This window comes from Talpa europaea (genome assembly GCF_964194135.1).
Source record: "Talpa europaea genome assembly, chromosome: 1".
Classification (NCBI taxonomy): domain Eukaryota; kingdom Metazoa; phylum Chordata; class Mammalia; order Eulipotyphla; family Talpidae; genus Talpa; species Talpa europaea.
Window position 1 is genome coordinate 99,882,404 of NC_140073.1, and position 24,886 is coordinate 99,907,289.

The 24,886-nt window shown below is 32.6% G+C and overlaps 1 protein-coding gene across 4 annotated transcripts in view; it reads right to left on the reverse strand.

The window, feature by feature from the left end:
* Window positions 1-24,641, reverse strand: part of BAZ2B (bromodomain adjacent to zinc finger domain 2B) — a gene marked incomplete at its 5' end in the record, with an annotated part of 102,514 nt that extends 77,873 nt beyond the window's left edge. For 2 of the 4 annotated variants that reach the window (XM_084235177.1, XM_084235175.1), the window contains 4 exons: window positions 1,708-1,901; window positions 3,013-3,180; window positions 7,192-7,380; window positions 24,503-24,641. In XM_084235177.1, coding sequence (XP_084091303.1) covers window positions 1,708-1,901; window positions 3,013-3,180; window positions 7,192-7,380; window positions 24,503-24,641 — 690 coding nt within the window. The remainder of the gene's footprint in view (window positions 1-1,707; window positions 1,902-3,012; window positions 3,181-7,191; window positions 7,381-24,502) is intronic. The other 2 variants (XM_084235178.1, XM_084235176.1) reach the window with 2 other exon arrangements.
* Between the last annotated feature and the right edge of the window lie 245 nt (window positions 24,642-24,886).

Consider the following 24,886-nt stretch of genomic DNA (forward strand, 5'->3'; position numbering starts at 1 on the left):
GCAGATAGTGTTTCAGTTACCAAGTATTTACAAATAACATGCCACATATATCTTTCTAGGTGTTAGACCACAATGATGTCTAAGAGAGTCCTTTTTTCCAAGAAATTTATATGCTAGTCAAGGTCTGGCAAAGTAGACAGATAATTAATATAAAAGCAAAGTGTTCCATATAGCAATAAATGCTATAGAGAAGATAAAAAAGAAAAAAAATAGGGCATTTCTTTGGTTAGGGTAAAAAAAAATAATTTTTATATTTCACATCAGAAAAAACAGACAAATATGATCAAAATAGAAAATATAGAAAAATATGATCAAAGAGAGAGATTAATTTCATGAACATTTAAGACTCTTTATGAAAAAGAACATCCAAAGGGACACTGGATCACATGAAAGCAAAGATTTGTGCTTAAAGAACAGACAACAGTAGTGGATAAATCATGAGATGAATTATAACTAAATAAACATTTAACCATAGAAAAATGCCAATAGGAGGCCTGAAAAGGAGAAATGTTGAAATGATGGAGCAACAAGATTGAGTACAATAAAAAGTTACGAACATTTCAACAGTATTTTCTGGCAAGTTAAAGGACAAACTTATAAAAAAAAAAAAAAAGAGGCAGTAAATTACAAAAGCAATGAATTATAAAAATCATGATCTTAAGGGAAGTACGGTCTTTCATTACTAAGGGATTTGGGAGACTGCTGGAAACAAGGTGTCTGTTGTTCACTGGTGTCAGAGATCAGTGAGGTATTGCAGGTCAAGATTGACACAGGAAGCACTGTCTGCTGCAGTGCCAAAAAAAACTGACTGGGAACTTCCTAACCATGGTCCCAGTAAAACTAATTAGAAAGGTACTCACTAAGAAACCAACAAAACTACTAATAAGCTGCCTGTTCAGATACCAGTAAAACTCACTAGACAGTGTACCCTAGTAGGTCTCCTTAACACAACTGACAGAGTAGCTACCAGCTGTCAAGAAAGTCATCCACCAACAGTCACATAATAAGATCAAGAAGTTAACATTGGAAACCGAAACAGAAGCCTCTTCTAGTGTTTCTATAGCACCCTGTATTGACAAGGTCTAACACTCTGCCAACTGGCAAAGGTGAAAGGGATGAATTGAAAGCAGAGAGGCAATAAAAGTGATAACTTGCAGAGTCGGGGATACAAGGAAATTAAATTGGCTATGAGATGATAATGGTTGGAACTGAATAATGAACACACAGGATTATAACACTACTATAACTACTTTGTATATTTAAATATGTTCTCAACAAAGAGAATTTTGCTTATGCTTTCCTAAAGCATGGATTCTGGAGTTAACCTGCACTGGCTTCAAATCCTTGTCACTTACCCACCTACGATTTTGGAAATCTGTTTTGCATTTGCAATAATACCTGTCTCATTAGGGGCACAGGGAAGAATGAAATGGATATTGAATGTAAAGCAATTAGAGCAGAGCTGGTATGTATTCAGTTCTCAATAAATCTTAGTTGTTATTATTTATATTAGTGGTGATAGTTTTAATTTTTTAAAATACATAATATTAGTACATCATAAAAATAAACATCTGCAAAAATAGAGGAGTTGGTAATGCATAATAAATTATTCCATATATTCTAGTGGTTTTAGCTTTAGAATGGGTAAATACATGCATACATATAAATATTTAAAGATATATATTTGTCCTTCAAAGAATACCTTACCTTATCTTTAATTTTGTCAGCTCTAGCATCTAAAGGCTGGTTTTTGTTTTGCTCCTGATTACATTTTCGATTTCCTCCACCTGAGCTTATACTTTTAGTTTGTCCCACGGAACTTGAAGCAGTAGTAGATAGTACAGATGTATTGATGCCAGATACAGATGATGCACTGTTTCCATTTATTGATCCATTTACACCTTGAAAATAAAATAAACATTTATACAATAGAATGCTATTCAGCCATAAAAACAAATGAAGTAATGATATATGCTACAATGTAGATAACTATTGAAAACATTAAACTAAATGAAAGAAGCCAGACATCTCACATATCGTAAGATACCATCTATTTGAGATATTCACAATAGGCAGATCCATAGAGATAAAGTGCATTCTGGTAGTTTATCAGGAACTGGAGGGAGGGAAAAATAGGAGAAACTGCATAACAGATATGGAGTTTTCCTTAGGTTGATGTAAGCCAAAAAGAAAAAGAAAAATACCGGATGGTCTCACTCATAGCAGGAATCTAGAAAACTTAAATAAGGGACCAGGAAAATAAATATAAGAAAGTGAAAATCAAAATCAACAAAAAACTATGAACCAGAGACACTTTTTGGGGGGTGGGGGGCGGGAGGGGAAGGGTTGGGGTCAGAATGGGGCGTTTGCAATTGTATGGGGGAATATAAAAATAAAAAAAAAAAATTAAAAAAAAAAAAATTAGAGAGGTGGTGGTTCCGTAACATTTGGGCACATTAATGCTACTTTAAAATGGTTAATTTCACATGTATATGAATTTCATTTTAATTTTAAAAATGTTTAGAAATATAACTAAATGCAAATATTATATCTTTCAGAGAAAACTCCTCAAAACACTCAAGAAAAAAGAGAATAAACCATTATAATACACAAATGACATTCTAATAATAGTTATGATTGACAAAAATATTAATGACCATTTAAAGCAAAAAGGAGTACTACGACATTAGTTTTCACGAATTTAATGCTTAATCACAGAAGAAGCAATATATTCAGTTACCTAAAGGACCTAATGGAATACAGAGGAAAAGCAGTGGGATGGAAAACTAGGAAATCTGGGTTCAAATCCTGATTATGCCACATTCACATGAAAGCAGTATTTCCTGGAATAACTTATTTGGACCTTGCAAAATGATAATTTTTCAACATGAAACACTTCCAATGTGAAAGTATCTAGCACAATACTATCTAAGTGCTATTAAAACTGAAGTCTACTGATAAGATTATTAGAATAGAGGGTTTGTAGCCCTTCAATTCAATTAATATGTATACCTTTTTCAGGACCATTTCGATTACTTTTTCCTGAAGTTCTTGAATGGAATGAAGTAGAATCATGATTCTGGGCTGAAGGAGCAAACAGTGGTGGAATTCCCAGTAATGGTGGAAAGAAGGTAGCCCCTGTACGAGTATGGACATCTGCTGTTCGCCACCATTCTGTACCTCAAAACCAAATACCAAACAAACATAAATACTTGAATTAACTTCCTAATTAACATAAAAATGATTTTAATATTTTAGCCCTAAAAAATTTTTTTCAAGTTTCGTCTTGGAACAGAATTGCTGAATTACACATAATTCTGATCATCTTTATAATTTTAAGATATCTAAATTAGAAATTATACACTCATCATTACTCTCATTAAGATAGTACCCAAGCATCTTCACTTGGCAGTTTCCTTGAGTTCAAGTTTCTGATGAACAAAAGTTTGAAAAATAAAATGGAAAATTTGAAATATTAAAAAAAACTACCTCTTTGATGATATACCATAATTTTTCTACGATATCAAAGAAACAAAATACTTAAGACAATATTAATTTTTCTTAAAACCTTAGACTTCATGGTTACCATTTACAATCCATGTTAAGAAGTTCCTCAAATTAGATACAATGTGAATGTGGTTCTGATAAATTGGGTAGTTTAAATAGTAATATAAAAATTATTATAATCTAATATACCTCAGATGCATTTATGGAAGAAAATATTTATATTCAAACAAAAGCATAAGTATAGCAAACTCAGTACACCTTTTTATTGGTCTAAGAAATAAGAACCGCTAAAAAAAAAGTTCAAAAACACGTAAGTCACATTAAAATATTAAACATTTATAATGTTTCTTCCTCTAAAATTAAGAAAGCTGGTATTTTATTTTATTTACATTCCCTCTCATTAATCACAGATAACAATGATTTATCATTATAAAATTACTTAAATGGCAGAAAAACATCAAATTCAATTTAGATATTCAAAGAGTGATTCTTAACTAAAAGGAGACAAGTGAAATTTTTTAACATATTTTTCAAGGATGGGTGAAGACAGAGGAGAGATAAAAAAATAAAGGAAAGTCTTTATATTGTCCCCTCTAAACTCTCAGAAACAATCTTCTCCAACTGGCTAACTTTCATGCCAATTTTCCATGTTATGTTTTAGTTTTCATTCATTGCAACAATCACAGATATTAGAGAAAAAATTCAAAGTATGGAGAAAAATTCAATATTGCCAGTATATCATATGATCTTTATTGTTTTTCAAGGAATATCTTTTGATTAAAAATAGGGGGTAAAGCAATGCACACCTTCATTATCTAATAGTAATATCTGGGTTTTTGGAAAAAGTGAAATATTCACGGCAGCTGCCATTCTGAAAGGTCTACAAGCCAGAATATGCAAAAAACAGCAAAAGCTTTTCTTCCACACTGCAAGAAGGCATTGCTAATGAAATGACACCAATATGTATTCAGCAATGACTGAATGATGGGAACTAGACCAAGAATAACTATACAAAAGCACTAATCATTTATCCACTGTTGGATAAATTATTTACATGTTTATTATTTACATGTCTATCATTATTTACATGTTTGAAAATTAAGTTCCATAGCATGGCTGAAAAAAAGGAACTGAGATTTCCCCAAAATATTTGTTATTTAATAGAGTATATTAATTAAAGCACTAGCATTGAATGTACAGACTTTGTAACAACCAAGGTAATCAAAGCACAGTAAGATTCAAATATTTTAGACATAAACTCAGAAAAAAACAAAAATGTACTTTGAAATGTCAATGATAAATAAGCACACAGCAAAGTTTAGAAAAAAAACTGGAAAATGTGCTTGAGCTAACAGTACAAGTAAAAAGTAAAACACAAGTGAATAAGATGAATCAACAAAAGATAAAAATGGTAGATGATCAACTATACAAATGTTTAATATTTTATTCATAGGAAATAATATAAATGTTCAGTGACAAAGTTATTTAACTTCCAAATTTAAGATAAAAATATTTTTATCTATTCATATATTAGCTTATAGATTAAAGGAAATAAAGTAAGAACTACACATACCAGCACTTTATACATTTCTAAATGTATTCAAAGATGGGATAATAGCACGGTAGCAACATTAACCATATTAAGCTGAAATATTTTAGTATTTCATAGGATATAATGAATCTCATTTTGAAACTAGAAAATATAGCCTAATTCTAAAATCTTTCATACTTGATAGTCGGACACTTTATAAAACTTTATGGTAATATAAAACTTTATGGTAATATAAAAATATAACAAGCAAAATAATGAAAATATTTTAAAAGAAACTTCCATGAAATACTATATTAATATAAAACAGAAATAATTACATAATACTACTATCTATTCTATAATTTTGCATTTGTTGATTTAATTCTGAAGAGTGGAATAATTAAGAAGTGTATAAAATTTAATATAATTTTTCCACTAAAAATTCCTAGTAATTTTTTCCTTCCTCATTTATTAGATGATTTCAAAAATCTGGCAATCCAGCTACCCTTTTGGATAATTTATAAGGAATTTAAATTATTATACCAAACCTGCAACTAAAATAAGGACTCTAAATAGCAGGAATAGCCTAAACTGGCATACTTTTACCACTACAGACTCTTTCTTGTAATTGCCTGTTTATCCATTTCCTAAAAAAACCATAAGCAATTTAACATATACTGTGTTAGTGTCTTTCTCAATTACTTGGTCTAGTGCATAAAACAGAGTAGATATTCAAAGAACATTATGTAATTAAAGAATGAGTAAATATGTGTGTAGGTTAGGGAAGTCTTTTTTTTTTTTTCTATTTAGTGGAAGTACCAACTTTACTTAAGTCCAGAGGAATAATATTTTATACTTTTAAATTATCATTCCAGTACAGAAGGTATTGTCGTTTTATTCAGCAATCCTGTATCTCAACAAGTATCTACTGGATGCTTATCTTGCAAAACAACCTTGCTATGAACTGAATGAAATAAGTTTTTATATGTCTTTAAAGCAAACATTGAGATTTATTTGACTATTTTAACATTCTAGTCACATTACCCCTCCCCACTACTCCCTTTCTCCAGGCAATGATTCTAGAAATAGTACTTGACATATACATTTAATCAACTTTTTATTGTATAAAGAAGCATTTGATCAACTATTACCTACTAAAGTAGGCAAGAGAAAGTAATAATGATAGTTACCAATTACATACTAATTATGTGTTTCAAACACTGCATTCAGCACTGAACAGTGCTTATCTCCTGAATATTCACAGGAACCCTAGTAGGCAGGTATTATTATTATTCTCTTTTTTTCAAATGAGTAAACTGAAGCTGAGAGGTCATATTTTCATTTCATAGTTAAAATGTAGCAAAGTCATATTTAAATTCAGATAGTTTCATCTCTAGAATTATGGTCTAATTTTTAAATTTTGCATGTATTAAAACATGCATCCTTTACTAAAATTTATTAAAGTAAAATTAATCACTGGAAACACATTAAAGTTTAGGCTTTCAAAATAATATAGCAAGACAAATTATAGTATGTTTGTCTGAGTTAAATTTTAATTCATGTTTTACTATATTGTTAAATTCCCATCATTTGTAGAATTTGGGATAACCCAGCTTCCTGCCATGTAAATGATGCAAATCTCTAGTTGCTTTAATCAAATATGGAAAAATAAGGAAATCTGTCTCAAATTCATTTTCCTTCCTAAGTGCAGAGAAGCTGCAACTCGAAATAAAAATATGGTGATATTCGTTATAAGAACTAAACTTTAGTTTTCCACTGAAAGTTAAATAACTTTAAAAAAAAAACAAAGCTGAGGAAAATATATCAAACTCTACATTTACAATATGTAATTTTTTGCATGTTGTACTTTAATAAATAGCATGAGGAAAAACTTGGCCTAATTGTTCACTTCTGTGGCAGATACCTTTCTCTCTAGCTAAATACTTGAATATTTAATTGCATTGCCACCTAGAAACCAGAGTGGTTTTTTTTTTTTTTTTTTTTGCACATGATAAACAGTATTGAGCCAATTCTTGCACAAGTTTTAGTAAACCAGGCATTAGCCTATTTTTTTGGTTCAATTTAACAATTACTGCTTGAACATCTTTAAGCTTTCCTCCTTTCCTTAAACACTGTTTAAAACAGATGTTTACCTGGAAAAGATGCTAGTTGGGGATGTGCGGCTAAGGCTGTGGGTGTACCAAGTGTCCCCAAACCACCAAATTCTGAATGCCCTGAGCTGGCTGAATGTAGACCAAAGACTGGGTGGCTGACCATTGGGAAGGCACTCGACACTGTGGACAGGTTAAACGGTTGATCCCCAGCTGCTCTGAATAAATGTCCTGGGAGGGAAAAAAACACACTTGAAGTTGTACTGTAAAGACAGATGAAATTTATCTGATTTCAGTGTTCATACTTAGTTAAAATGTAGTTAATTTGTTGTCTATTAAAAATTTATTTTACATTCTTTCTTTTGCATTTCTGCTCTTCAAACCCCACAGAACAAGATATTTCTAGAAACATGGTATCACTCTAAAAATAGCTAAAAAATGAATAGTATAACCTTATTTACTTTGATTTTTGAGATTTGAGTATTTTTACATAACTAATTTTCACTAATTATAATAGTTTGACCTGTAGACATGAGGCAAACTTTCGTTTATAATATAGAATAAAGTATTATGAAAAATTTACACTCATAAGAAAAATATTAATGTCCTATTACTAAAGTTGAAAACTAATAAGTCCAGAATCTGTCACCCACTCATTTCTCAAATTATCAACACTCTAGGCAGTGTTCCCAAGTTTCATGTGCCAGAACTAAAACTATGATCTTTATCCAATACCTCTCAGGTGAGGAGAATGAAACAAAAATGGATTCTAGCCTTACAAAGTAATGTATAAGACATCATAAATATTTTTGATGAATAAATTTATCAAGATATTTCTAAATGCATCCATGGGTAGTTACCAATATATTAAATGTTTTTAAACTTTGTGATTAAAAAAATCTGAAATCAGTGTAACATTTCAGTTTCCACTTTTACTCTGAAGAGACTCTAGTACTACGCCAGTTTGGAGTGTTATACAATCAAAAACATGACTTTAATTTTCAGTTTGTAGAGATCTGTCAGAAACTTTTCAATATGTAAAAATCTACTTTTTACTTCCAGGAAATAACTAGTTTCTCAAGCTTGATACTATGAAAACAGAATATCAAACCCAAATTCCAGCTATCTTAAGAATTTATGGTGTGAAAGGCATATATTCCATGTTAAAATAAAAACAAGGTATCTTTATTATCCTCTCTTTATAACAGAACTGGCTGTACATTGCATTAGTTTTAACATAATTCTTGAAATAAATTTAAAAATAAGCATACTTGTTATTATCAGTGATACTTTAGTTATTTAGTTATCATTTAGTTATCAGTGATACTTCTCCTTTGCCTTTTTAGTCCCCAAAACCAACAGGTAGTCACCAAAAAGGTGACAATCTACCCTCAAAGGCTAATGTTAGCCCTATATACTCTATTGACATGACACTATACTCTTTATTGTAGTAGGAAGATTTAAATAAATTGAGTAAAGTTAAGTCTTATATGGGCATTCAATGTAAAAAGTTCTGATAGGCCTCCCTGGCAGATTGACTGAAATACACCGCTGAGGGGAGCAGTGGGCAAGACAGGAGAGGTCTATTTCACCATGTGGGTAGCTCGGCCAGGGATTGAACTCGTGCTGTAGAGGCTATGGATAGCTAACTGTCTAGCCCGCTGCTCCCCTCAGCAGTGAATTTCAGTCATTCTGCCTGTTCTGTTCCTTCCTCTCTCTCTGGTGAATCCTCTCACCCCTGCACCTCTGGCCTGTACTACCCCAGTTCTTGCATGGATAAATAAATAAATCTTAAAAAAAAAAAAAGTTCTGATAGAGGGTCATAGTCCCACTACATCAAAGCAAAAACTAGATCTCAAAGAAAAGAGCTCAAAATGCACCCCCCTCACATTTGAATCTTGAAGGCCTACAAAGAAACCGAGGGAAGAGCATGAGGGAAGAACACAAATTTGGTATCTTTTCCAAGTCAGCCAATCTTCGTGTTTGCTCATTCAAGTCTAAACAGAAAATCTGTGAGCTTGGTACTTTCATTATCAGATTTCTAGACAGTGTTAGCACTGAGGTAGAGACAAAAAAAAAAAAAATAGGGTATGCTACTGATAAAATCACTATCTTTAAGAATGGTGATAGGTCACAGAAAAATTGTACAATTATTTGAGCCAATTCTCAAAACTCAGATACATTCTCTAATAAAGAAAATGCCTGGTTTTAGTCAAATGTTTTATTAATAAATCACATAATGATCAGTTAGATATCTGACTACATTCATTTTCTTCTTCTTTTTTTTTTTTAAAGATTTATTTATTTATTTATTTATACAAGCACTGGGTACAGTCAGAAGTGCGGGAGGGTGAGAAAAGTCACCAGAGCCAGAGGAGGGAACAGAACAGACAGACTGATGAAATACACTGCTGAGGGGAGCAGCGGGCGCAGCAGGAGAGGTCTGTCGTGCCATATGGGACCCTTGCTGGTGGCTGGGGATTGAACCGGTGCTGCAGGGGCTGCGGGCAGCTTCACAGCCCAGTGCTCAACCGCTGCGCCACCTGGGAGACCCTACATTCATTTTCTTGATAAGCAAGTTGAAAAGCACATACCAGTTGGGGATTTTCATTTAGGCAATGATTAAGAATCAATCATATACCATTTTGATAGCAAAAAAGTTCTTTAAAAAAACTCTAAAATGACATCTAGGAGGAGCTGTGTATGAAATTTCAACAAAATATTACCTTCGGTCACCTCACATTCAAAGAAAAAAAAAACATATAGTAGCATACACAAAGTTACTTGTATGACTGGCAACATTATAACAAGGCTACCATAGTCCTATTTCCTTATTCTTTCTTATGAAATTCTTGGTAAAGTTAATTAAAGCATAGAAAGCACTTAAGAGACAATGGAATCCATAGTGCCTATTCCTTGTTAGTGAGAAAAGATTCACTTTTATATTTAATAAAAAAAAGACTAAGACCACATTATAATGATTATAATGATAGCATATTATTAACAAAATTACATCACTAGAGACTTTGTTACATATGAATGATAAAGGTGTACCACAGAAAATAAATGATTTCATAATTTTTATTATATTTTGCCTTTACTGCAAAAATATGTTAAGTCAGTGGTTTTTTAAAAAAGTGTATCTTTGGGGCCTCCCTGGTGGCACAAGGTGTTAAGACGCAACCTATGAAACTATCAGCAGCCACTGCAGCACAAGTTCGATCCCCGGCCAGGGAGTTACCCACATGGTGCAAGACCTCTCCTGGCTCACCCACTGCTCCCCTCAGCAGTGTATTTCGGTCAATCTGCCTGTTTTGTTCCCCACTCCATCTCTGGTGAATTATCTCACCACCCCCGACACCTCTGGCCTGTACCCCAGTTCTTGTATGGATAAGTAAATAAATCTTTTTTTAAAAAGTGTATCTTCCTCTTTAAAAGGCTCTAAAATGCTATATGTAATTTTAGTACTTTCTCTCAACTTCTAAAAAACATAGATACTAGTTTCAGTAAAATTTCCCAGAATTATTCTGTCTTTATACCACAGTTTCAGCTATTCAAACATTTCACAAAACCACCTATTATGTATTAGGTGCTGTGTCTAGGAATTGACATACAAGGATGAATATGACATAATCCTTTTGCGCACAGAACTCACAGTATGAACATAATTTAAATAGTGTAATACTGGTTTTTTACACAATAATACAATTAAACCAGCTAGTTAATGTTTCAACATAAGAAGCTGGTTATTGTCATAACAAGTCTCAGCAAGAGATCCCAGATACACAATAAGTATTTACAGAAAGAATCAATTACTACTCATTAAAAGTAGAAGAGGCATATCCCATGGGACTGATTCCAAAGGTCTTCAACCAGAATAGGAAATTATCTTGAATCTTCAGTTCACTTCCAATTATGCTTTCTAGTTTCCTTTGTCTTATTTCACCAATCCATTTGTTCCTAGTCTATTTTTTTTTAAATTCTCACATGACCTTTAACTCTTACTTGAAAACATTCAGGTCACATATTTGATTTCATCTACCAAGTCCAAATCTTCCACCTCCAAAATCTTTAAACTCATTTTTTTAAATTTACTTATTTACTTTTTTTTTTTTTTTTTTGGGCATAGAAGAACTAGTGTGTAGGTCAGAGGTACAGGGGGTAGAGAATTCACCAGAGACAGAGAAGGGAGCAGAACAAGCAGATTTACTGAAATACACTGCTAAGGGGAGCAGTGGGCTAGACAGGAGAGGTCTGCTGTGCCATATGTGAGCTCGCTCCCTGGCACCCTGGCAAGGGATTGAACTCAGGTTAACGGTGAAAGCACTGAGACTTTACCCCTAGGCTGCTTAGGAAAGGCCCCCAAAATCTTTAAACTCTTAAATTTTATTCTAACCAGTTTCCACATTTCCTTTTCCTTATTGCTCAGCATAGTCTGTCGCAATCTTCTACCATGCCGAATGGCCTTATCTATTACTATATCCTCCCACCTCAATTCCATCACTATCTCTTCTGTGTCAACCTTGAAAGAAAAAGTCTTATATCTGTATGTCTACTTCCTGCATATTCATAAGCTGCTATATTTGTACTAAGTCTTCCTTTCATTTTTTTTCTGTAAAGTTACTAAAGTTTTCCTAATCACTAGAACCCACAATTTTTAATTCTTCTCATTCTTCTCTCCTTTTTGACCAATTATCTTATCTTTTCTTATTCTTTCTATGCTTTCTTCCATGTTCTTCTACTGTTTCATTTATCATCTCTAAGCAAATGAATTCTAAATTACAATTTTAGTGCCCTGAGAGCAAAGGCAGAATCTTACAGATCTCAGTATCACCAATACCTGGTATAGTCTTAAACATAATGATATTTAACAAACATTCCTCTTGTATTTTTAGTCACATTATTGCTTCCACTTCATAACCACCAAGCCTATATAACATGTGCTTTGATTACTTTTGCCTTTTATAATCCCATCTATCTTTTCTAAACCATCTCAAAAAACATTACACAGGAAGTATTCCTTGATCTCCCAAACAGACACAATCTGGTTATCTTTTAACATTTACAATTGTTCAAAATACATCTTTTATTATACCATAACTAAGGGATGTTGTGAAGGAAAGAGCCACTTCTTCATTTTACTCTAAAACTGGCCTTTATGAAATCATTTTTTGTGAAATAGTGCCAAAAAAAAAAGCAACAGTTATCAGTTGGGACAATACTTCCTAATACATGCTGTGGACAACGCTAAATAGTATCAATTCTTTGTTTTTCTTTTGTTTCTAACGGTTAGAATAATCAGGAGTTAGTCTTTAAATGACTGAAATTACACTTTAGTTTTTCTCTGCTCTAACTACAAAACCATTCACAAAGTTACTAAAAGCTTTTTGTGAAATTAGAAATTAATATAATGACATCTATGTTGCAGTTTTATTCTTCTTATACAATAGGGGATGCTGCTTTGATTACACCCATAGTTCCTTTGCCAGGACAATGCCCTTAGCCTTCAGCAATTATCTTGAAATTTCAAGCTACCGTTCACAAGGGAATTTTAAATCTTAGATGGGTAATGACTCAGTGAATGGTATAATGACACTTAAAACAAAGCATATTCTGCATTAATAAATAAACAGAATATCTTCTTACATGACTCAAAATACAACACAAGTCATATAGGTCACATTAATCTTATGACTACAAAGTAAAATTATTGGGATATTAAAATGCTCTACTTTTGGAGAAATAACCTTTTTTCTATAATAATGTATCTGATGTCAGAAGACATTCCCAAATAAAAACCCATTGTGATTAAAACTTACTAAATTTTACTCAGAGAAAGCATATGCCAACAGATAAAGTGTATCATAAAAGAATACATTTAGAAGACCACAATTATTTTTTGAACAGAGATTAACATTCAAACATTTTAAATATTATGGACACAACTTCTAGTTTCTATTTTAAGTGATAGGTAACAATATGTACATTGTGCATAATAAAAATTAACACATATCTTTAATGCCTAAGTTTTTAAACTACATTATAAAAAACTGTACAGTTTCTTAGCAGCTTTCAAATTCTACTAGTCAATGTACATATAAATTATTAAAAACAGATAAAAAACCAGAGGCTCAGTAACATGACATGGTATCTGCAAGTGTTTGTTAGTAGTGCTGAATTCCATATCACAATACAATAAGGGTTTTCTTCCACTAAAATGAAATATCATAATAATGCATTAACCCTCAATTATAAGAGAACAAACTCTTCTATCAATGAGGAAAAATCTTAAAAACAACTTTTAAAAAATTGTAGTAAATAAGTTAAGGAATTTAATCTTTTAAAATATTTAGGAGAATGTTTACTATAACAGAATTCCACATGTTGCTTTTTGTGTCTTTAATCTTTTAATGCAACATGTCTTTAAATTCTTGTTTTTAGTTTTTAAGATTGTGAGCAAAATTTTTTTAAAGTTGATCTGGAAACCAGTTTCTAGTATACGACTTGAAATATATATACTAGAAACCAGTTTCTAGTATACGACTAATTTTTTTTTAAATTTTTTTTCTAGTATACGACTTGGCTAATCATTAAAAATACCTTCATGTAAAAGTTATATGAGTAGTTTAACACTAGAAGTAATTAACAACCAAAGTTTATCAAAATTACTGTATATTAAAGAAATGCTCAAATTACTGGCTCACATATTAAAATTCTTAAATATATTAATGTTAAATACTCTGAAGCTCAAAAGTTACAAATTCTATATACTTGAAGTTTGATTATGGAACAGAAAAATTTCTATGATAAAATGACAAACATTCCTTCTCTTCATTTTATTCTTCCATCCTCATAACTTTTTCAGTCAGTTAATTTTTATATTTTACCTTTTAAAATATGTATAAACTGGAGATTAAATTCTTTATTTTGAGATTGATTTAGAAGAATTATAAAAAATAATACCTGACAAAAAACAAATTTCAAAACCAGTTTTAAAGAAATTAACCCTGATGATCTCAAATAAAATCTATTCAGATTTCATCAATTTCCCACTGTGTCATTTCTCTATTCCAAGATCCAACCCAGGATGTCACATTACATTTAGTTGCTGTGTCTTCTTAACTTTCTCCAATCTGAAAAGTTCCTTACTCTTGTCTTTTACCACCATAATATACTGAAAGTACTAGTCAAATATTTTGTAAATTATCCCTCGATTTGGGTTTGTCTGAAGCATTCTCATGGTTAGAAGAAGCTATATATTTTTGGAAAGGATACCCAATGTGCTCTCAGTATAACATATCTGGGTTCCAGATTATTGTTATATAGTACGGGTGATATTAACTTTTATCACTTCATTAACTTGCTATCTGCCAGGATTTTATGTAAAGTTACTATTTTCCCTCAGAAAGTTCTTTCATTAGAAAACAAATCATTAAATGCCTAGGTAATAAAAAACCTTGGGAAGAAAAGAGGACATGGTGAACAAGCTTGTGATTCAGTACAGCAAATCATCTATCAATCGTCAGACAAACTATTGTTCTCAAAAGACAGAAAAGTCCCTTTTTTGTAATAAGCATTTGTTAGTGCTAATGAAAGGTCTGAGAGTTCATCGATTAAAAAGCTAAAAGCTAAAAAGTTTCATAAACATGTATTTTTGTCAGATATAGCTGTACTTTAATAATGAAATAGAAAAAAAGATAGTTGTAAAAACAATCTCTTAAATCTTGTTTTACTTATATTTCATTAAATAAAAAGACCTAGTTTTCTCCTAGTGAATAAAAATTATTAAAATCAGCTTTGAAAGACATACTGGCTATGTTATGTTGCTAGAGCTTTCCATAACAAAATACCACAAACTGGGTAGCTCAGAACAATAAAAATTTATTGTCTCATAGTTCTGGAAGCTACAAGTCTGAAATCAAAGTGGTGGCAAGGTCATGTTCCCTCTGAAGGCACTAGGAATGAGCTTTTCCATGCTTCTCTCCTAGTTTTTGGAAACCTCAACCTTCCTCTGCATGACTGTGTCCAAATTTGTCTTTTATTAGGTTACCAGTCATACTGGATTAAAGCCAATTCCAATAATCTCATTTTTAACTATATTATCTCATTTTAATTTTATTACCTTTGGAAGGATCCCATCTCCAAATAATGTTACATTCTGAGATACTGGCAGTTAGGGGTCCAACTTTTTTTTTTTGAGGGAAAACACTATTCAACCCCTAACACTGGGTTTATGTTTAAGAATATTTTACTGAAGAAGGCATTGCCTTTCTTTAGTAATTTACTGCTAAAATTAAAACTACAAAGTTCTACTAATAAAAGTTAGGTAAAATGATGTTTAAAAAATATATGGTACCTTGTGATCAGATGTCTCATTAAATAAACTCATCATTCCCATAGAGGACGGGTAGAGAACCAGACATTTGAGCACATTTATGGCTTGTGGATACCTATAATCTAAACAACTCAACTAAATATACAACTAATAATAGTTCATACATTAATAAAAACAAACTAAAATGAAACTTTGGCTTTCTACCCAAACCTTCAAACACAGGCTTATCTAGTTTTCATGATTCTCTAATAACTGTAAACTTAAGCTCTGGTTAATTTAATAGCTAGGTTTTACAAAATGAGTCTTAATTTTGTAAAAACTTTGGCCTTTGAGGACTTTCAAATGCATTTTGGCACATTTTAAAATAGATTTAATCAGTGCTTAATGTACATACATTTAGTACTACATTAGTATTTAATGTAAGTACATTTAAAGATCCTCATTAATAATCTTTAAGATTCTTTTACCCTGTGGTTTATAATGCATATAAAATTTGCATAGTAACTGGGTATCACCAGAACAAAGCACAACACTGAAAACTTACTAGAGTTAATTTATCATCTAATTCAAGTCCTAGCCCAACAAACTCATCTTCTCTTTCTTTCTTCATTTGTTTCCTGACTATTAATATTTCCTGCCAGGTAGAGACTGTATACATCTTGATAAAAGAAAACCGATGAAGCCCCGCCCTTTAAATTTAAAAAAGGGACAAATAGGGCCTCCCCTGGTGGTGCAGACGGGTTGAGCGCAGCGCTGTGAAGCTGTCCACAGCCTCTGTAGAGCAGGTTTGTTCCTGGACACCTGGCGAGAATCCCACATGGAGCGCAGACCTCTCCTGTCTCCTTGCTGCTCCCCTCAGCAGTGTATTTCAGTCAGTCTGCCTGTTCTGTTTCCTGCTCTGTCTCTAGTAAATCCTCTCAACCTCCCGCGTGTCTGGCCTGTACCCCGGGTTCTTGTATGCATGAATAAGTAAATCTTAAAAAAAAAAAAAAAAAAAAAAAAAAAAAGGGGACAGCCTCCCCCGTGGCGCAGCAGTTGAGCTCTGGGTTGCAAAGCTGCCTACAACCACTGCAGCGCAGGTTCGACCCCCGGCCCTTGGCGAAGGTCCCACATGGCGCACAGACTTCTGCCATGCCCGCTGCTCCCCTCAGCAGTGTATTTTGTCAGTCTGCCTGTTCTGTTCCCTGCTCTGGTGAATTCTCTCACCCTCCTGCACTTCTGACTGTACCCAGTGCCTAAATAAATAAATAAATATTAAGGGGGGGGAAGACAAATAAGCAGGACAACACCAAATGAAAAATTAAAAATTGTGAAGAAGTGCTTTGTAGGAAATTAAGAGCATAAATAAAAATTTGTGTTTGGGGGAAGTGGAGACAATAACTTCAGGTAACAGTGTTATAATGAAGTGGTCACATAAATCAACCACAAAAAAGAATTATCAACACTGAAGTTAAAAACAGCAAAAACAAAACTACAGTGCCTGGAAAACATCCAACAGCAGAGAAAAGTTAGGGGATAGTTTAATTTGGAAAGATGGTAATGAGAATTACTTTGTGGCTTTCTAGTCTGGAGAATGCTGCCCAAGACTCACAGTTAAAACTGCAAAAAATAATAGTAGAAAAACTAACAGGCTTATCAACTAAAGGTGCCAGAGGTCAGAATCCAGAGCTGAGAAAACATCAGGAAATTTAAAGGGGAAATCGTGGCAGTAAACAAAGTCACAGCAGAAATCATCCAACTTCTAGCTACAAGTACATTGTGTACAATGAGTAAGAACTCTTCGAGCCATTACAAAATAACTAGCAAAAACAGTTAAAAAAAAAAAAAACCCAAAAAACTACTCATGAAAGACCAAGCTAGATACAGCAGATCTGTTCAGTTTGATGTATTTCTTAACTGAGTGCATTCCTTTACTGAGATAGCTTAGACAGCAGAAAGCCTGAAGTGCTAGAGTGCGAAGTCCAAAGGTAGCAGTGGGGCTGGAAACTAGGAAGGGATAAAAGTAAGAAAGCACAGAAGTTAACAACTCCTATCTGCCTAAGTACTCAGTTGACCAACAATTTTCACAGGCACTGAGAAGCCCCACACTAGGTGTCAATCTAAGAAAGAAGCAGTAGAAAGCAAAAATAGAGCACAGATTATCCTCAGTATGTTTTTTGAGTATAGTGAAAGTAAAATAGACATCAAAAAAGAATTTAAATAGCCAATTGCTGTGTTTAAAGTAATAAATTACACAAAAAAGCATTTTTTACAAGCATGATAATGAAATGACAATATGTCAAAATGGGTGCAATGCAAATATACTGGTAATTAAAAAGAAATTTCATAACAGTAGAATGCACATAGAAGAAAGGTCATAAATAAATAATCTAAGCTTTTCTTTAAGAAGTGGAGGGGGATGGACAGGAAATCACACCCATGGAAAAACAAGGAAATAATAAACATACAAGCTGAAATCAATAAAACAGAAAATTAAGAAAAGCAAATGAAACCAAAAGCTGGTTTGTCAAAAAGATCAATAAGCTTATCAACCTCTAATCACACAGACAAAAGAGACAAGACACATATTACTATCAACAATCAAAGAGAAGACATCGCTATAATTCCTATATCATTAAGATACTATCTGGAAGAATTTCATCTGTATAAATTCAATGATTTTGATGAAATGGAAAAATTCCTTGAGAGACATTAAAAATAAAGTTAACTCAAAAAACAGAAGATAATCTGAACAGTTTTATATCTTTATTTTAAAAGTTGAACTCATAATTTAATATCTTCCAAAAACAACTTAAAGAGCATCTTCCAAAGCCCAGATAATTTCACCAGAGGATTCTAACAAACATTTAGGGAAAAAAATAATGCCAGTTTTATACAAATTCTTTTAAAATATGAGAGGTGCTAAACTTCCCAACTTACCTCCAGCAAGGAAATAACAAGGGAGGAAAAAAAAAAACAAAAAACAACCTATTGACCAGTATCCCTCATGAACATGGATGTAAAGTTCTTTAACAAAATTTTGCACATCAAATTCAGTAATATTTTAAAAGAATAGCAGATCATGACCAAGTGGGATAAATGCCTGAAATTAAGTTTGGTGTAACATAAAATAATGTAATTCACAGTATTAGTGAAGTACAAATGAAAACTTATTTGCTAATCTCAACCCAGAAAAATCATTGTTAACATTTAGTACCAATTCATAATTTAAAAACTCTCAGGAAAGTAGAAATAGAAGAGAATTTCTTCAATTTTATAAGAGGCTTCTACCAAAAATATACAACTAATATCATACTTATTAAACAAATAATGACTACATTTTCCTTGAGATTAGAAACAAAGAAAAGATGTCTTATCGCCTCTATACAACATCATACTAAAGGTGCAATTTCATTGAAGATGGGAAAAGAAGTAAAAAGAGACTGGGTAGGAAGAAAATTCAGTTTTTGAAAATGGACAAGATATTTGAAAAAATATTACCAAAGAAGACATATGGTAAGCAAATAAACTTGCTCAATGCCATTAGTTGTTTGTTTTTTTTTTTTTTTAAGATTTATTTATACAAGCACTGGGTACAGTCAGAATTTTGGAGAGGGTGAGGGAATTCACCAGAGCCAGAGCAGAGAGCAGAACAGGCAGAAGGATCAAAGTACACTGCTGAGGGGAGCAGTGGGCAGTAGGAGAGGTCTGCACCCCATGTGGGACCCTCCCTGGTGGCCAGGGATCTAGCTGGAGCTGCAGAGGCTGCAGGCAGCTTTGCAACCCAGTGCTCAACCGCTGCGCCACCGGGGAGGCCCCTCAATGCCATTAGTTTTTAAGGGAATAAAATCAAAATGAGGTAACACTCTATCCACTAGAATGGTTAAAATTAAAATGACTGATAATAGGATATTATTAGGACTAGCTAGGATATAGAGCAACTAGAACTCTATAGAGTGCTGGTAGAGGAGACCAAATATTACAACCACTTTTGAAAAATATCTGTTGATTTTTATAAAAACGCACCATATTATTAAGAAATTCTACTTTTAGATATTTGTCCAGAAGAAATAAAAGCACCTATGCATACAAGGGCTCATTACTTGAATATTCATTTATGCCCCAAATTGAAATAATCCAATGTCCATCAACAGGTAAATGATAAATTTTAGCATAGCCATTCAGTAGAATAATACCAAGTAATATAAGGGAATAAACATAACACACACAATGGTATAGATAAGCCTCAAAAGCATTATGCTAAGTGATAGAAATCAGACACAAAAGTATATATCATTTCATTTATATGTCTTACATAAAATTCTGGAAAAGGTGAACAACAGTGACAGAAAGCAGATCACTGATTAACCACGAGTGGGGATGGAAGAAGTATCTGACTTCATAAAATTTATTATGAAAATGTTTCATAATCTAGAAATTACATGACTACATAATTTTGTCAAAACTTATGAAGCAATCCATACAAAACCCACCAAACTATCCACATAAACTTAAAGTGGTGAATTTCACTATATGTAAGTTTTACCTAAATTTAAAAAAAACTAATAGAGTTTGCATAATCAGCTTCACTCTATTATGAGAAAAATAGATTAAAGCAAGTACAGCATGGAATGAAAAGGCCAGTTTAGAGTAAACTAAGACTACAGTTGAGATTTTAGTATATATAGAATAGATGTAGTGGAGAAATAAAGTGTACAGACTCAAGCGTTATTTTAAACAGAGAATCAACAGGATTTGGATGTGAGAGTGACAGTCTACCATGATTATTGTATTTATGGCTTGAGTTATTCAGTGGATTTTTATGGAATTATTTATTCAAATAAGGAAGAATGTTACATAAATAAGTTTTGGGGAAATATTAGATTGTTAGTGTGTACATACCACTGTGTGAATTATAGTTTATTTCATTATATGATTTGGTAGCTTTCTACTGAATAGTTCTGGTACATTTTTGATCATTTTCCTGGTGATGGACAATGGATTGCTTCAGATTAGGGCAATATTGCTACAATTTATTTATTTATACCGAACCAATAGCTTGGTTTTAGATATGTTAAGTTTGTTAAGTTTGAGATGCTTATGAAAACCTAAGTAAAATACGTACATTCTGGAGCTCAAAAAGAAAGTTCAGACAGTCTTCATGTAAACAAAGATACAGGAGATAAGAGGCCTCAGGACAAAGACCTGAAATATGCAACCCTTATGAGTAAAGGAATCTGCTGCACACACAAACTCAAAACTAAGCAGGCATATTCAAAGAACTAAAGAGAGAAACCAGAAGTGGTATTATAGAACACGAGAGTACACGATTTTCAAGAAAGTATAAGTGGTCAACGTGTCAATTCTGCTGAGAGGCTGAGATGAGGATAAAGTAAGTGATATTGATGTGAGTTAAGACACGCATGAAAGATGAGGAAAAGGAGAAAGTATGTGCAGCTACATCTTACGAGACGTTTGATTGAGAAGAAAGGCAAAAAAAATGGCAATAACCGAAGAGTATTTAGGGGTAAAAGGAGAGTTTTGGTCTGTCATTTCTTAGGATTGTAGACATTAAGGTCAAGCTTTTAAGTTGAAGGTCATGTTCCAATAAGTAGAGTAAAATTAATGATACAGTATAGAAGGAATAAAGTCTTTATAAACTTTGTGAAGGATATTTGCTACTGTCTGTAACAGTTTAGAGTCCTATCATCATATGTTAAGCATTTATTCTATTTGGTTTAATTACAGTGTTACATAGAACCATATATCAAAGGAGATTTGTAGAAAGTATATATAGATTATTAGATACACTAATGAAATTCTTTTTTTTTTAAAAAAAGACTGTGAAAATTGGAATAAAAACCATATGTATAGATCAAATACAATTCAGACAAGGAGAGATATGCCAGGGAGGGCTGGGCTATCACCAAATGAGCTCAAATGGGTAGATATCGAGCTCACTTTAGTATTTGGTCCAACCTCCTTTTAGTGTATCTTACACAGAAATTGGGTTGCTAAAAGAAATTTACCTCTCTTGGAGCCAGGATTCTGAATAATATTTAGATTGTGCCAACTAGATGTATTTGGGAAGAAATACTTAAGTATGCAGACTGTGAGTACATTAACTATACTTTTTGCTGATGTACATATAGCAGAGAGAGCAAATAGTCTTGGAGTCAGTTACATCAGTGATTTCTGATCAATGAATGCAGCTGAGGTAGCATGATCCACGGATTCTAGGGACTTGGAGAGTGGTATCCAGACTGAACCAGAGGTAATTTCCTTAAGCAAGTCAATTCAACAGTCATGCTCTGAAATCATCCATATTATCATATTTGCAAATGGCTTAATCAATCTTTCTATTGCAGTGTTATTTTTCTGCCCAAGTTACTATAATAAAATTAAAAATGTGTTGTTAGAGGTAATTATCCAAGGTTCCTACATGGTACTGCTGGATATATCAAGAATGCATGGCCTTGGTAACTCCTTAACTGAGTCATTTCTCAACGTTGCATTTATAGTAAGCACCATTTTCTTCCAGACAAAGGGGGAGTTTGCTTTCATTTACCATAGAAGCATTTAATTTCCCAAGCTCAGTATTATCTGACACAAACCCACTGCATGAATAAAATCCAAGTAGGCCCCTCCAGCTTTCCCTGGGGGACTTAGGAGGCATAGAGAGCCAATGACAACATGATGCTCTTGCTATCTGTTGCATGTTTAAGTATTAAAATCTCTGATGTGGGAGTCTCATGTCTTCTGCAAGCCTCCATAACAACAAAAGGCTATTGTAGGCAGATATAAACCCAGACCCTGACAGGTACTGATTCAAAAGAAATTAGTTGATCATTCAAAGTTTGAAAGCAGGTTTGAATTACACTCTTTGTAACTCAGAGGAATTCCTACAGACACACCATTAATGAAGAAGAGAGAGAAAGAGAGAGCGAGAGAGAGAGAGAGAGAGAGAGAGAGAGAGGTCTACTGAAATAACTGCTTAAAACATCAGAATGTCCACAAAGGGATCATTAAAAATGTCTTGAGGTATTGACATTCTAAAGATGAAACTTCAATTTTGTCATCTCTCTACATGCATTAAAAAAAATCCGAGGAGATCCAATTGTTTAAGATAAAGAAGTCTGGCTCATTAACACACTACAATTTTATTTTAAAATGAAAAGAATTGTCAAGTAATAAATAGATTAAAATCATGACTCAAACTAGAGAAGAGATGAACTGAGTTAAATAGGACATCTATTTTCTAAGTAACCTATGTCTGTAAAGGAAATGCAGGCTTTATTTTAACTATAAGCCATAACAACTGATAATCCTAAATAAATATAGACATTAACTATACTTTCCTTAAATGTAAGCATCTCAAAAATAAATACAGCCTATTAAATTGGCAAACAAATAATAAAGGCTAATTCCTTTCTAGACAAGGACATTTCTGATGTCATTCAGCAACCCAATTTACCCTACCTCTCCAAAATGCCTAACTACCACTAGGAAAGAATCATTGCCAACATGTGACTAATCTGAATTGTAAAAAATGCATGTTTTACCAATTCAGAAAACTAAGTGAGAAACAGGAGAGAGCACAATACCAGAAAACTCAAGGTTTTGTACACAAGGATGCTATTAAAACCCTCAACATTTTAAAAAGGCTATTTCTCCATAATATATATGTATTTCAAAAGACTAATTTAAAAGTACATACAAAGTAAGTGAGTAAATGAGAACATACTCAAAGGGGCTGACAACAAAGGAAAGAAGAGTTGTGGAAAACAGGAAAAAAATAATTAGAAAAATACAACTGTGTGCAATCATTTAGATAAAGCTGTTTAAGGTAAAGTGCCAGTCATGTTATCACTGTTTTTGAATACAACATATCATCAAATGCATTCACCATTCTATATATTCCTATCACAATACTATTTGTAAGGTAAGTTAGGATAAAGTTGAATGAATGAATTATTGACTGTACAGGGTGCAGAAGAATAGGAATTATATATATATTTACACACACACACACATATATATTTGAGGTAATGCTATTTTGGCTATTTTGTGATAACTAAAATAAAAAACTGGAAAAATTTCCTGATAAAACAATAACAACAAAAAAGTAATGGCATCCTTTTCATGTCATTGATTTGGAAAAAAATCAAAATAATTAAACAACTAGATATTTAACAATTTGTGATGGTATTTCATTAGCAAGCATTCTGTATGTATGCATTTCATTTGTCCAAAATTATAAACCCAAATTTTAAAAAAGTAAAATATCACTTAGTTCTACTTCTTAATCACATAAGAAATAACCTATAAGATAAAGAATACTTGATGTTAAAAAACTTCCAAATGATAAAGGAATGAATTAATCTAGTTTAGATTTAACAAAAGCAAAAAGATGTACTTTATCAATCCTTGTCTTGGGCACAAGTATGCCTTTTATATAAATAATCAAAATTGAGGATATTTTCATTTCTGAAATAAAGCTCTCTCTTAAAACAGTATAAAATTTATATTTAAAAGAGACGTTACACTCTAAACTTTCCATCAAGGAAATGATTTTTTATTTGCTGTGAACTAGGGTATTTGGAGTTTGGTGAAGGTCATTTCAAATACTGAACGCAAATTTAGGGCAAAGGATCATTTTACCAGCAGGGGCACTAATTTTACCACCAGGGACAACTGTGTATTTCTTCACTATCCACTTCTTGGGCCAATTATTTTAAAAGATTTTGCCTGAACTAGTGTATTAATTTAAATGGTCCAACCAATTATGACATTAAAATGAAACTCTAAAGAGAGGATCTAATAAACATGAAAAGCACGACATAACTAGTGCTACCCCCACGTGCTGACAAAATCCAGAAAATGCAACAAGACTAGATATTTAACCTAACCTTTGTTTTACAAGTCAATGGAGCTAATAAGGACATTTTATTCATCATTCATTTAAAAAAAACAAACACCCATGAACTCAAATTAGTAAAGCAATAGCATTTGAAAAGAAAATTAATAAAGAATATTCACCACATGGGTTGATTGTAGAGCTAAGCGAAGGAGCTCCAGTGGAAAGGCCGCCTTTTGATGAAGCCACAGAAGGTACAGAAGATGAAGATGATGTTGTGGTGGAGGCTGTTGAGGATGGTAACCGCTCTCCAGACTCCATATCTGCGAGGAAGAAAAATGTTAATGCTCAGCAGTCGACAGTGAAATTGTTCAAAAGAATTAAATATATATATATAAAATAAGTCAACAATGTAGTATTTTTTTTTAATTATGTAATAATTTTAGAAATACTTTCAGAAAGATAAAATATGGAATAATAAACAATCAAAGCCACCAATTTATGAAATAAGCTTAAATTTAAGTAAAACAAATCTTCTTCCAAAGGCATGCAGGGTTTCCTTTTTC